We start from the raw sequence: 13,758 nt of genomic DNA, 5'->3' as shown, positions 1-13,758 counted from the left end.
TTCTCTTTACTCTTACTTTGTCCTTTTTCCTAATGTTTCCTTGACTTTGAATGAGGTCTGCTTTGTTATGAGAAGCTCAGATGTGATTTGTTTAAAGCAATGTGATTCAGATTGATCTGTTTCTCAATCTGACTGAGGCTTAGTTGCAAATAGGACTGATTTAGTGATTAAGTACTTGATCGGGGCTTCATTGTTTTTGATATAACTAGTTATTAAATATGCATACCATGTTAATGTAGCCTTTTTCCTCTGTTCTTCAGTGTTTGATCAACTAGATCTGGTGACATACGAGGAGGTCGTCAAGCTGCCATCCTTCAAGAGGAAAACACTTGTTTTGCTTGGTAAAAAACTGGAACAAGATGTAAATTTGTTTTAAGTCATAATTACCTGTAATGAACGCTTGAAGTAAATCAACTTGTGCTCTGAGTTTTAATGTTCTAATTACTTCAAAATATTTGTGTGTAGTTGATCCGAATCCATCAGTAAACTAATGCCAAGATGGGTCACAGATTGCTAATTAGTGTTTGCTTCTGAAATTTTACATGTAAGCTACAACTTGCATGCGCAGTGTGATTTGTCCAATTAAAACGGGAGCAGAGGATTGTTTGATTGTAGATGCAATCTGAAGCAAAGATTTACAAATTCTTCCATATTCTTGGTTTCCAACTACTTAATTCAGACATTTGCTGCTTCACTGGGTTGTTGTAGGGGCCCATAACATTTTTCCTCAACATTTGTTTCCTCTGTTAGTTTCTTCTTCAACTGAACTAAAAGCACTTTAAACACTAACACATTAAATGACTTCTGCAATCAGCAGAGCTGTGTTAACAGCTCCACAAAGTGCTGAGTCATGGAGTCTTATTTTCCCACACTTGTCTAATTGCCATTCAGTTTGGCAGAGAGAGAAAAGCCTCTTAAATGTTCCCAATAAAAATCCAGACATTTGCAACACAAGCTTACACTTAGGAAAAATGGAGATGCGCATCTCAGAAATCTCAGAGGCATTCTGGGATTTTCAGTCACAAATGTCTGAAACTGTGTAACTAAAAAGTTCCATGCAATGTTTTGACTTTGCAATGCAACAGAATATCATTCTTTTTATAGAAATGTACAACTTTTTGACATCGGAGAATATTCAAGGTTTTTGACCATTTAGTCCTCTGTGGCATTTTTTTTGGACACTGCAAAAAACAAAAGTACTACTCCATTTATGCCAAGTCTACCTTAGTTCAGTTCTGTGTTCAGAGCTATTTGTATTTTGTTTAAATGGTTCCTCTGATGTCTTGTGTGAACATGCAGGTGCTCATGGAGTCGGAAGGCGACACATCAAGAACACACTCATTGCCAAACACCCAGACCGCTTTGCCTATCCAATTCCTCGTAAGTACATGCAGATGTTTTGGGTGGTTTTTGTAACCTGACCTTGAATTGACGCCCACCTATTTGTCTCTGGGCTCAGACACCACTCGGCCCCCCAAGAAGGACGAGGAGAACGGGAAGAACTACTACTTTGTGTCTCATGACCAGATGATGCAAGACATCAGCAACAACGATTACCTGGAGTACGGCAGTCATGAGGACGCCATGTACGGAACCAGGCTGGAGACCATCAGGCAAATCCACGCTCAGGGCATGATCGCCATCCTGGATGTGGAACCGCAGGTACTCCAGGAGGGCGTTCCCGTCAAAAATAAATAAGTCTTTCAAACTTGAATACAAGAAAAAGTCATTGTCGCCTATCAATCTGGAAAGAGTTCAAAAGACATTCCCAAATTGAAATTATGACCCTTAAGTTCTCCTCTGAAAAATAGGTAAAGTTTGATGTTGTAGCCATTCAGTTATATTAATCTGATATTAAAAATGTTTCCACCTAAAATATTGATGATCAAAAAAAAGCAAAACCAAGCAATCTAGGGGAGATGAAGTACCTTTTTCTCAAAACTGCGTGGAGAGAGTGAGAGTTAATTTCTTCTGAAATATTTCATCTAGCAACATTGACAACCTGGCAATAAAGATGAAGTGAGTCAGCACTAAATCTACAGAGACGTGAGTGACTTTCTTTGGCTCTGGGGCGGCCTTCACAATAGATAATAAATATGCAAATTAAACACTTGTAGTTTTATAAAGTGCATGTTAACCTGATAATTTTTTCAGGTTAATGGCAATTTATTTTAAAATCCCGTCTCTCTGTTGTAACAGAGATGACCAAGAGACCTATTGGCAATGACACAACAAATCTTATCGCTAAAAGGACTCTATGCAGGTGTCATCAATTTGACGTCAGCCTTCTGTCAGTGAGGCAGAATAACATCTTTAAGTCGAGCTTTTTCTTCCCCAACAGGCATTAAAGATCCTGAGGACCGCAGAGTTTGCCCCGTATGTTGTTTTCATTGCGGCGCCCACCATCACCCCGGGCATGACTGAGGTACGGTCTCCCATAACATCACCGATCCTGCTTGTTTACATGCGTCCTACTTCTTGGTTTGGATTCAAAAGCAATTAATCAGTTATTGAGATTAAAGGAATATCTTGTCTTTAGAGAGTCAAGCTGCCAACTGAATTCAAACAAAGAAAACAAATGTTAAGCCACCCTTTGCCTAACCTTTTTCCTTTCTTTCATGCTTAATTTCTCTATAAATATCAGGCTTGTTTTAAGCATGTTTGTATTTTCTCCGGCATGCTTTTTATCACTTGTACCTAAGATCCCAAAGTGGTGCAGAAAATTGCCTGTAAGTATGGATATGTGAGCTTTGTGTCTGTAGTGACATTTGTTGTTTGTATTTCTTAAAAAGCTCCATTAGATCCTTAGTGTGTGATTTGTGGCAGTACTGTTTCCTCTGCACACATCTTCTCCCTCAACATTAAAATAATTTTAAAGGTTATTCAGCAGGTCAATTGCAATCAGAGTTGATGACATGTTATCCATTCTGTCCTCCACCCCGCAGGATGACTCCCTGCAGAGGCTCCAGAAGGAGTCGGAGATGCTGCAGCGAACATATGCTCACTATTTCGACCAGACCGTCATCAACAACGAGATCGACGACACCATTCGCCTGCTGGAGGAGGCTGTGGACCTGGTGTCCAGCACCGCTCAGTGGGTTCCCGTCTCCTGGGTCTACTGACAAACATCCTCCTCGTCCTCCTCCCTTCACCAGGAATCTGAACTCTGTCACTTTCTCTCATTAGTCACGTTTCTGTAGATAAACTGATGTTTAAAAAGTGGGGAAATGAAGAACAATGACTGCACACTTCATCCCACCTCCTACCCATCTCTCAAGAGCCTGAGAGGCTCATTGACATGTACATATATACATATGTGTGTATATATAAATGATAAAACTACATGAATATGGTTCTGTCCTCATAGTTGAAGGTGGGGAGTGGTGGAGCAGTGTAGTAGATATTTTGTAATTTTCATTTTGTAATCGATGGATGGATGAAAAATATTGGAAAAGGCAATAGCAAGCATGACCATAAAACAGTCCTATGGAGTTGCCTGTGTGTGTGTTGGCCTTTTAAAGGCACTTCTTGTGGTACTGTGTGTTCTCTCTTACATCCCTCCAGACCCTTGGCCTCTGTGACAAACAAGCCGACCTTTGAAGCACATTTGAAGCTGCTACCGTGGCGACAACTCCCTGAGCTCTCAGTGTAGGTTTGGTTGAAGGAAAAAGCACTGCAAACCGGTTCTCTACCCCCCCATTATCTATTATTTCACTGACCCTCTGTGCCTTTCAGCCTGTTGAAGGAGCACACTGCATCCCTCTGTTGCTGTTGTTTCATGCCTCCCCTGACAAACCACTGACGGTCTATTGTTTACATGTCGGTTTGCACAAAACGGACAATGAAGAAACATACAAAGAAAACGTACATTGCATCACCTCGGCTTTGATTTTATTCTGTCCTCTAACCTACAACGCAATCAGGAGATACCGACACGATTCCTTAAGACACAATCAGCAGATGAAAAGCACCGACTTTAACTAAGATGGGCTCTAAAACTGGAAGATGACCCAAAACCAAAAGGAGAACCTGCCTTACCAGAGCCTGGAGGGGGCAGAAAACGTTCTTACCACCTATGCACACCCCTGGTTTCTGCCAGGCAGACTGCCACGACCGTGTTCTTCTAGCCCAACAGAGAGCCATTGCTTGTTCAAATGACAGAAAAGAGCTTTCAGCCCTAAAGCCACCGATTCAGAACTGTTACCTGTCGTCTTTAAAAATATGAAAAGTATTCTTGTTTTGGACGCAAGAAAATAATTTTGTGTGTAAATGTCTCAATGGTGCGTACGTCATACGAGTGAATTACCAAGAGCCAGTGTATATTAACCCTGAAAAGAAGCTCAGTATGTGACATAACTTTCTCACACTTTATCAAAAGTGGCACAGCGCTCCCCTACCTGCAGTGAGGAGGAGGCCTGATGACATCAAATCTAAAGTTATTTGAACTTGTGGTGTAGCAGCTGTTTTGGCCACTTTCAGTGTGGTGTTTTATTTCATGTCCTGTGTAAATTACCTCTGCAACGACAGAAGCAGCTCCTCTGGAAAAAAATGTTGTTCTTTTTGTTATTTCATTTTTAAAGAAAATATATTTCCTTTTACGTGTTTAAAGTAAAATGCATTGTCTTTTTTTTTTTTTTTGTGCAAGTTAATGTGTGGTGTACTTTCTGCAGCATCTACCTTAAATAATACTTTCATGCAAAGGAGACATCACAAGCACTTGGTCAGGTAATTATGATACAGTTTGAGTGGAAAACTTGCTACCGTTTGTTTCCTGCAACCATGAAAATATAACCAAAACCAGCCAAATTTACTTCCAAAAGATATAAAGCAGGCTAAAAGATATATAAGAGCAGTTGCGACAAAATGACACACAGTGGGTGTGTACACATTTGGGTGATATTAAATTTTTGTACTATTAACAGTGTAACATCTATGCAGAATCTTTAGACACTTTGTGAATCTTATTAGTTAAATATTTTTTCAGCAATAACCAAACGTCTTTCCAGCAAATATAATTGAAGATATTGTCCCACAGTAAAGTAGAAGCTGGTTTGGTTACCGTATTTTTCGCACTATAAGGCGCACAGAATAGACGCTACAGTAGAGGCTGGGGTTACGTTATGCATCCATTAAATGGAGCTGCGCTAAAGGGAATGTCAACAAAACAGTCAAATAGGTCAGTCAAGCTTTTTTAATAGATTACAAACCAGCGTTCTGACAACTCCGTTCACTCCCAAAATGAATAAACAGCTGTTTTATTATTTTCCCCGAGGTAAAGTCAGTGACGAGGTAACATGTAGTGCAACTTTTATATCACAGGGAACGTTTCCTCGATTCAATAAACGCGTAAAAAACCAGTCTGATACTGTTACAGTAAATCAAACGTTAGTGCAATCACAATATGGTAACACTATAAATAGTGCAAAGCAATAACGTATCAATAACTCAACGTTGTTCAAACGTTAATGTCCATATTCACAATATGACCAACCTTGTTCAGCTGTAAACACACAAAATAAACATTTAAAGTACACTTTAGTAATTCATTCCTCATCCACGAATCCCTCGAATTCTTCTTTAGTGTCCGAATTAAACAGTTGGGCGAATACGGCATCCATCACACCGGCTCCGTCTCGTTAAAGTCATCATCAATCGAGTCAGTGTTGCTGCTGTTGTCTAGCAGTTCAGTGACAATTCCTGCCTTCCTGAAAGCATGGACCACAGTTGAGAATGATACATCAGCCCAGGCATTTACATCCACCGTATGTCCGGCGCTGTCTTCCCGTCTTAGTGAACGTGTGTTCGCCTTCTGTCATCCACTGTTCCCACGCAGTTCGCAGTCTAGCTTTGAATGCCCTGTGACACCAATATCTAGCGGCTGGAGTTCTTCTATGAAGTCGGCGGCTGCTTACCGTAATTGCGAGACCTGCTGTGGCTCAATATTGGTCCATATATAAGGGGCACCGGATTATAAGGCGCACTGTCGGCTTTTGAGAAAATTGAAGGCTTTTAAGTGCGCCTTATAGTGCGGAAAATACGGGTAGGCTATATTATCTGATTGTTAGTTCTTCAATACATTTGCTAGTTTTTGTACTTAAAAATGGGTCAGAGTTACCAATGAAAAATTGTTGAACAGAGAATGACAATAACATTTTCACCCCAGAAAGAATAGCATCAAATACACTATAGGCAATACAGGAAAATTATGTGGTCAGAAATTCATTATAAAAATATCATCCTCTTTGTTGAAACGTTGATGTACACAAACAATTCCTCTCTGTCTAACCATTTTCAAAGAAAAAAACTTTTATGTTTAAAGCAGATGTCTTTGTAATTCCAAATGTAGTATTTGTGTGGGGAAAAGTTATGTTATTCTAGCATAGCAATAGCTGTTTATGGAAACTGGAAAGTTTTCAATACTATAGATACATCTTTTTTTAAAGGCTTTATTGGCCTTTATTTGATAATTAATTGACAGGAAAGTGGGTAATGAGAGAAGGGGGAAGACATGTGGCAAAGGTCGCCAGGCCGGGAATCGAACCCGCGACGGTCACGTGGAGGACTAAGGCCTCCTTATGTGAGTTGTACTTAACCCCTGCGCCACCACAGCACATCTCCTTTAACTACATCTTAAAAGAAAAGATAAACCACCTAAAGCCTCAACTACATGGGTTGATATAAAGTACCACAAAGAGTTTGGATTTGAAAGATACCTTTTGATCCACTTAATTTTAATCCTATACATTAAATCCACCAAAGCCCAACTTATTTCTCATTACATTTTTCAGAATAAGATTAACTTTTTTCTTCCAAACAAAATCAAATAATACGTTATCTACCTTTAAACTGATTTCATTGGAAACCTCAAGTGCTGAACTCGCATATACCAGACTGGAAAGACCTTTAGCTTTAGGGAGCAATGCCTGACCAGAGATGAATAAAACTCTGTAACCATTATAGCAAAGGGGTGATAACTACTGACCCTTTGCATGTGACGTCATAGTCTCCAGAACAACACCCATTATGTACATTGTTTTAAAGTCCATAATGGACATCAAAACAAACAATGTGCTCCTTTAAAGCTAGTCGAAAAGCAGCTGTCTAACCTACTATGGGCACTACATAGTTGATTTCATTTAAAAATGGTCACAAGGCGCTGTGCAGTCGGCTGCATAAACAGAAGGATAGAAACCAAACTTGTCTATTTTGCTGAACCATGTTAAAACATGGTTTTAAAATTTCCACAAGGAAAAATCTCCCTGGATGCACATTTGTGTTTTTGTAGAGGTTCAGGTACCTACCTTGCCAGTGGCTTGGTTGGAACAAAGGCTTGAGTTTGCACTTTGGGCACATTTATCCTGAGTAATCCATGACCAGTACTTGAGCCCAGTGTTATAGTTTCCAAAGCAAAGACTCAAAGCACTGTGCCAAATATGCCCGGCTGAGTTCAAGTCTTGCTCACTGCATGGTTTTAAAATTTAACATGAAAAGCCTATGTTGTGGTATTTGTAGAAGTTTGAGCACCTGGATTGCTGAGTGCTTGGTTGGCACAGTGGTTTCAGTCTGTGCTTTGGATACCTCAAGACAGTGTTCAAGTCCAGGTTGTGGATCCATGTACCCAAAGCACAAAATCAATCCATTGTAACAACCAAGCAAAATGCAGAGTAGGGGAGTAAAAAAGTGGTTCTAGTGGTGGCTGGCTCGAGGCAGAGTTTTAAAACTGTTAAAGACAGTTGTTGCGGTACTTGTAGAAGTTCCGACAAAAACGGTTACTGTGTGCTCGTATGGCACACCGAGTAAAGACCGTACCTCAGTTCTGGTGGTGGCCGGCTCGAGGCACGGTTTTAAAAATGTTAAAGACAGTTGTTGCGGTCTTCAACAGTTGCTAAAGACAGTTGTTGCGGCCTTTAACAGTTGCTAAAGACAGTTGTTGCGGCCTTTAACAGTTGCTAAAGACAGTTGTTGCGGGCTTTAACAGTTGCTAAAGACAGTTGTTGCGGTCTTTAACAGTTGCTAAAGACCAGTTGTTGCGGCCTTTAACAACTTGAAGACCAGTTGTTGCGGACTTTAACAACTTGAAGACCAGTTAAAGACTGTTAAAGACCGCAACAACTGGTATTTAACAGTTGTCGCGTCGGAACATGTAGAAGTTGTAGAAGTTCCGACGAAAATGGTTGTAGTGTGCTTGTGTGGCACACCGGGTTAAAACCGTGTCTCTGATCTGGTGGTTGCTGGGTCAAGACCAGCTCGAGGCAAAGTTTTAAAATTGTTAAAGACGGCTTTGCAGTACTTGTAGAAGTTCCGACGAAAAAGATTGTAGTGTGCTTGTGTGGTGCACCGGGTTAAAACCGTGTCTCCGTTCTGGTGGTCGCTGGGTCAAGACCAGCTTGAGGCAAGGTTTTAAAATTGTTAAAGACGGCTTTGCGGTACTTGTAGAAGTTCCGACGAAAGAGGTTGTAGTGTGCTTGTGTGGTGCACCGGGTTAAAACCGTGTCTCCATTCTGGTGGTCGCTGGGTCAAGACCAGCTCGAGGCAAGGTTTTAAAATTGTTAAAGACGGCTTTGCGGTACTTGTAGAAGTTCCGACGAAAAAGATTGTAGTGTGCTTGTGTGGTGCACCGGGTTAAAACCGTGTCTCCATTCTGGTGGTCGCTGGGTCAAGACCAGCTCGAGGCAAGGTTTTAAAATTGTTAAAGACGGCTTTGCGGTACTTGTAGAAGTTCCGACGAAAGAGGTTGTAGTGTGCTTGTGTGGTGCACCGGGTTAAAACCGTGTCTCCGTTCTGGTGGTCGCTGGGTCAAGACCAGCTTGAGGCAAGGTTTTAAAATTGTTAAAGATGGCTTTGCAGTACTTGTAGAAGTTCCGACGAAAAAGATTGTAGTGTGCTTGTGTGGCGCACCGGGTTAAAACCGTGTCTCTTCTGGTGGTTGCTGGCTCAAGACCAGCTTGAGGCAAGGTTTTAAAATTGTTAAAGATGGCTTTGCAGTACTTGTAGAAGTTCCGACGAAAAAGATTGTAGTGTGCTTGTGTGGCGCACCGGGTTAAAACCGTGCCTCGGTTCTTGTGGTCGCTGTGTCAAGACCAGCTCGAGGCAAGGTTTTAAAATTGTTAAAGATGGCTTTGCAGTACTTGTAGAAGTTCCGACGAAAAAGATTGTAGTGTGCTTGTGTGGTGCACCGGGTTAAAACCGTGTCTCCGTTCTGGTGGTCGCTGGGTCAAGACCAGCTCGAGGCAAGGTTTTAAAATTGTTAAAGACAGCTTTGAGGTACTTGTAGAAGTTCCGACGAAAAGATTGTCACGTGCTTGGTTGGCACAGTGGTTTGAGTCTGCGCTTTGGATGCCTTGAGACTGGGTTCAAGTCCCGGTTGTGGATCAATGCATCTGAAGCACAAACTGAAGCCATTGTAACAACCAATGTGGCGGACAAGGAGAGGTCAGAGTGGCGGACAAGGAGAGGTCAGAGCAGGGTGGCGGACAAGGAGAGGTCAGAGCAGAGTGGCGGACAAGGAGAGGTCAGAGCAGGGTGGCGGACAAGGAGAGGTCAGAGCAGGGTGGCGGACAAGGAGAGGTCAGAGCAGGGTGGCGGACAAGGAGAGGTCAGAGCAGGAGGGTAGGGAGGGCAGGTAGGATAGGGAGGAGAGGTAAGATGGAGAGGTGAGGTAGGAAGGACAGGTAGGATAGGGAGCAGAGGTGAGGTAGGGAGGAGGGGTGAGGTAGGGAGGAGAGGTAGGATAGGGAGGTCAGGTAGGATAGGGAGGTCAGGTAGGAGAGGGAGGTCAGGTAGGAGAGGGAGGTCAGGTAGGAGAGGGAGGTCAGGTAGGAGAGGGAGGGCAGGTAGGAGAGGTTGGGCAGGTAGGAGAGGGTGGGCAGGTAGGAGAGGGAGGGCAGGTAGGAGAGGGTGGATTGGGTAGGTGGGTATGGTGGATAAATAGGACATATGAAAAAAAATTTCATAATTTTTTTTTTTTAATAATCTCATAATTTCCTCCCTATCCTCCCTGTCCTACCTGCCCTCCCTATCCTCCATATCCTACCTGCCCTCCCTCTCCTACCTCCCCTCCCTCCCTCCTCCCTACCTGCCTCCTCCTCCCTCCCACCTGCCCTCCTCCCTCTCCCACCTGCCTCCCCCATCCCACCTGCCCTCCCTATCCTACCTGCCCACCCTATCCTACCTGCCCTCCTCCCTATCCTACCTCTCCTCCCTATCCTACCTCTCCTCCCTATCCTACCTGCCCTCCCTACCTACCTCTCCTCCCTATCCTACCTGCCCTCCCTATCCTACCTGCCCTCCCTATCCTACCTGCCCTCCCTACACTCCTGCTCTGACCTCTCCTTGTCCGCCACCCTGCTCTCCAGTCTCAAGGCATCCAAAGCGCAGACTCAAACCACTGTGCCAACCAAGCACGTGACAATCTTTTCGTCGGAACTTCTACAAGTACCGCAAAGCCGTCTTTAACAATTTTAAAACCTTGCCTCGAGCTGGTCTTGACCCAGCAACCACCAGAACTGAGACACGGTTTTAACCCGGTGCGCCACACAAGCACACTACAACCATTTTCGTCGGAACTTCTACAAGTACCGCAAAGCCGTCTTTAACAATTTTAAAACCTTGCCTCGAGCTGGTCTTGACCCAGCGACCACCAGAACGGAGACACGGTTTTAACCCGGTGCACCACACAAGCACACTACAACCTCTTTCATCGGAACTTCTACAAGTACCGCAAAGCCGTCTTTAACAATTTTAAAACCTTGCCTCAAGCTGGTCTTGACCCAGCAACCACCAGAACTGAGACACGGTTTTCACCCGGTGCTCCACACAAGCACACTACAACCTCTTTCATCGGAACTTCTACAAGTACCGCAAAGCCGTCTTTAACAATTTTAAAACCTTGCCTCGAGCTGGTCTTGACCCAGCAACCACCAGAACTGAGACACGGTTTTAACCCGGTGTGCCAGACAAGCACACTACAACCTTTTCGTCGGAACTTCTACAAGTACCTCAAAGCTGTCTTTAACAATTTTAAAACCTTGCCTCGAGCTGGTCTTGACACAGCGACCACAAGAACCGAGGCACGGTTTTAACCCGGTGCGCCACACAAGCACACTACAACCATTTTCGTCGGAACTTCTACAAGTACCGCAAAGCCGTCTTTAACAATTTTAAAACCTTGCCTCGAGCTGGTCTTGACCTAGCGACCACCAGAACGGAGACACGGTTTTCACCCGGTGCTCCACACAAGCACACTACAACCTCTTTCATCGGAACTTCTACAAGTACCTCAAAGCCGTCTTTAACATTTTTAAAACCTTGCCTCAAGCTGGTCTTGACCCAGCAACCACCAGAACTGAGACACGGTTTTCACCCGGTGCTCCACACAAGCACACTACAACCTCTTTCATCGGAACTTCTACAAGTACCTCAAAGCCGTCTTTAACATTTTTAAAACCTTGCCTCAAGCTGGTCTTGACCCAGCAACCACCAGAACTGAGACACGGTTTTCACCCGGTGCTCCACACAAGCACACTACAACCATTTTCGTCGGAACTTCTACAAGTACCGCAAAGCCGTCTTTAACAATTTTAAAACCTTGCCTCGAGCTGGTCTTGACCCAGCGACCACCAGAACGGAGACACGGTTTTAACCCGGTGCACCACACAAGCACACTACAACCTCTTTCATCGGAACTTCTACAAGTACCGCAAAGCCGTCTTTAACAATTTTAAAACCTTGCCTCAAGCTGGTCTTGACCCAGCAACCACCAGAACTGAGACACGGTTTTCACCCGGTGCTCCACACAAGCACACTACAACCTCTTTCATCGGAACTTCTACAAGTACCGCAAAGCCGTCTTTAACAATTTTAAAACCTTGCCTCGAGCTGGTCTTGACCCAGCAACCACCAGAACTGAGACACGGTTTTAACCCGGTGTGCCAGACAAGCACACTACAACCTTTTTTGTCGGAACTTCTACAAGTACTACAAAGCCATCTTTAACAATTTTAAAACCTTGCCTCGAGCTGGTCTTGACCCAGCAACCACCACAGAACCACGGTTTTAACTCGATTTTCACCACACAAGCACACTACAACCATTTTTTGGAACTTCTACAAGTACTGCAAAGCCGTCAAATAACTGTTAAAGACCAATTTTAAACCTTGCCTCGTGTCTGACCAGAGACCACCAGAAAGGAAGCTGTCTTTCACCTTTCATGCCTCAAGCACACTACAACCATTTTTGTTGGAACTTCTAAAACTTCTACAAGTTCCGACGCAACAACTGTTAAAGACTAGCTGTTGCGGTCTTTAACAACTGTTATAGACCGCAACAACTGTCTTTAACAATTTTAAAACCTTGCCTCGAGGTGGTCTTGACCCAGAGACCACCTGAACTGAGGCAAGGTTTTCACCCGGTGCTCCACACAAGCACACTTCAAACATTTTCGTCGGAACTTCTACAAGTACTACAAAGCCGTCTTCATCAATTTTAAAATCTTGCCTCGAGCTGGTCTTGACCCAGCAACCACCAGAACCAAGGTACAGTTTTCACCCCGTGCACCACACAACCATTTTTTTGGAACTTCTACAACTTCTACAAGTTCCGATGCAACAACTGTTAAAGACCAGTTGTTGTTGTTGCGGTTCTTAACTGTTAAAGACCAGTTGTTGTTGTTGCGGTTCTTAACTGTTAAAGACCAGTTGTTGTTGTATCCAAAGACCAGTTGTTGTTGTTCTTTAAAACAAGACCAGTTGTGTGGTGTTTAACTTTTTAAATGACCACACTATTCATATTGTCTACCATGTCAACTTTATTGCAAAAAACAAACTCAGCACCACAAGAACAAAACAAGTACCACAAATTTTTTAAAACCGTGCCTCAAGCTGGTCTTGAACCAGCCACTACCAGAACCACAACCTGGACTTGAACCCCAGTCTTGACAATCCAGGTGCTCGAACTTCTACTACTACCACAACATTGGCTTTTCATGTTAAATTTTAAAACCGTACAATGAGCGAAACTTGAAACCAGTCTTTTGGTATCCAAAGCACAGACTCAATCCATTGTGCCAAACAAGCACTCAACAATCCTGGTGGGCGAACTTCTACTAATACCACATATAGGGTTCTTCATATGAAATCTTAAAACCATGACCTAAGTGGGGCTTGAACCCAGGATCAATGTATGCCAAACTAGCACCAAAATATACTGGTGCTCAACCTACAAATATGTCCTGAGATGTAAAGTTTTAGTTTATATAATTTTTTACATATATTTTTATGCCCTTTTTGTCAAAAAAGATTTTGATTTTTTACAAGAAAGAAACTCCACAGTATTTAATATTTTTAAAAAAGTTTAAAAAAACAAAACTTAGAATATATTTAAATGTGAATGTTCAGAATATAGCTATAATATAATAATTCTAATGTGGCATATACATAAGAAATCTGAGAGGACTTCTCATTGTTCGTTTTGCCTTCAGTTTCAGTCAAATATTATTGACAACTTGCAAACTTTAATGATATCAGAAAAGACACCAACCAAAGTGCAACCAACCAAAGTGCAACAGTGTTGTACTTCTACCAAACTGAAGGACAACGCTGTTGTATTTGTTTTCCAGGTTTCAGAAAAAGTTACCTTAAAATTTGGAGGCAAAGCAGTAAGCAGAAGCAAGCTAACACTGGATCTGGATTCTTCAGGATTTATTCCAACATTAAACTTCTTCCTTCAGTAAGATTCAGATTCCCTGATTGATATTGATAC

At 42.8% G+C, this 13,758-nt stretch overlaps 1 protein-coding gene across 9 annotated transcripts in view; it reads left to right on the top strand.

Annotated features, from left to right (window-relative positions):
• Positions 1-4,614, top strand: part of LOC122827184 (peripheral plasma membrane protein CASK-like) — a 31,137-nt gene extending 26,523 nt beyond the window's left edge. For 6 of the 9 annotated variants that reach the window (XM_044109824.1, XM_044109823.1, XM_044109818.1 and 3 more), the window contains 5 exons: positions 261-341; positions 1,300-1,380; positions 1,460-1,662; positions 2,342-2,425; positions 2,946-4,614. In XM_044109824.1, the coding sequence (XP_043965759.1) occupies positions 261-341; positions 1,300-1,380; positions 1,460-1,662; positions 2,342-2,425; positions 2,946-3,122 (626 nt within the window). In that variant the 3' untranslated portion in view covers positions 3,123-4,614. The remainder of the gene's footprint in view (positions 1-260; positions 342-1,299; positions 1,381-1,459; positions 1,663-2,341; positions 2,426-2,945) is intronic. The other 3 variants (XM_044109826.1, XM_044109825.1, XM_044109820.1) reach the window with 1 other exon arrangement.
• The last annotated feature ends 9,144 nt before the right edge of the window (positions 4,615-13,758 follow it).

The sequence above is a fragment of the Gambusia affinis genome, linkage group LG24, assembly GCF_019740435.1.
Source record: "Gambusia affinis linkage group LG24, SWU_Gaff_1.0, whole genome shotgun sequence".
Lineage (NCBI taxonomy): Eukaryota > Metazoa > Chordata > Actinopteri > Cyprinodontiformes > Poeciliidae > Gambusia > Gambusia affinis.
Note: the sequence above shows the minus strand (reverse complement) of the source record. Positions and strands in the feature narration are given on the sequence as shown.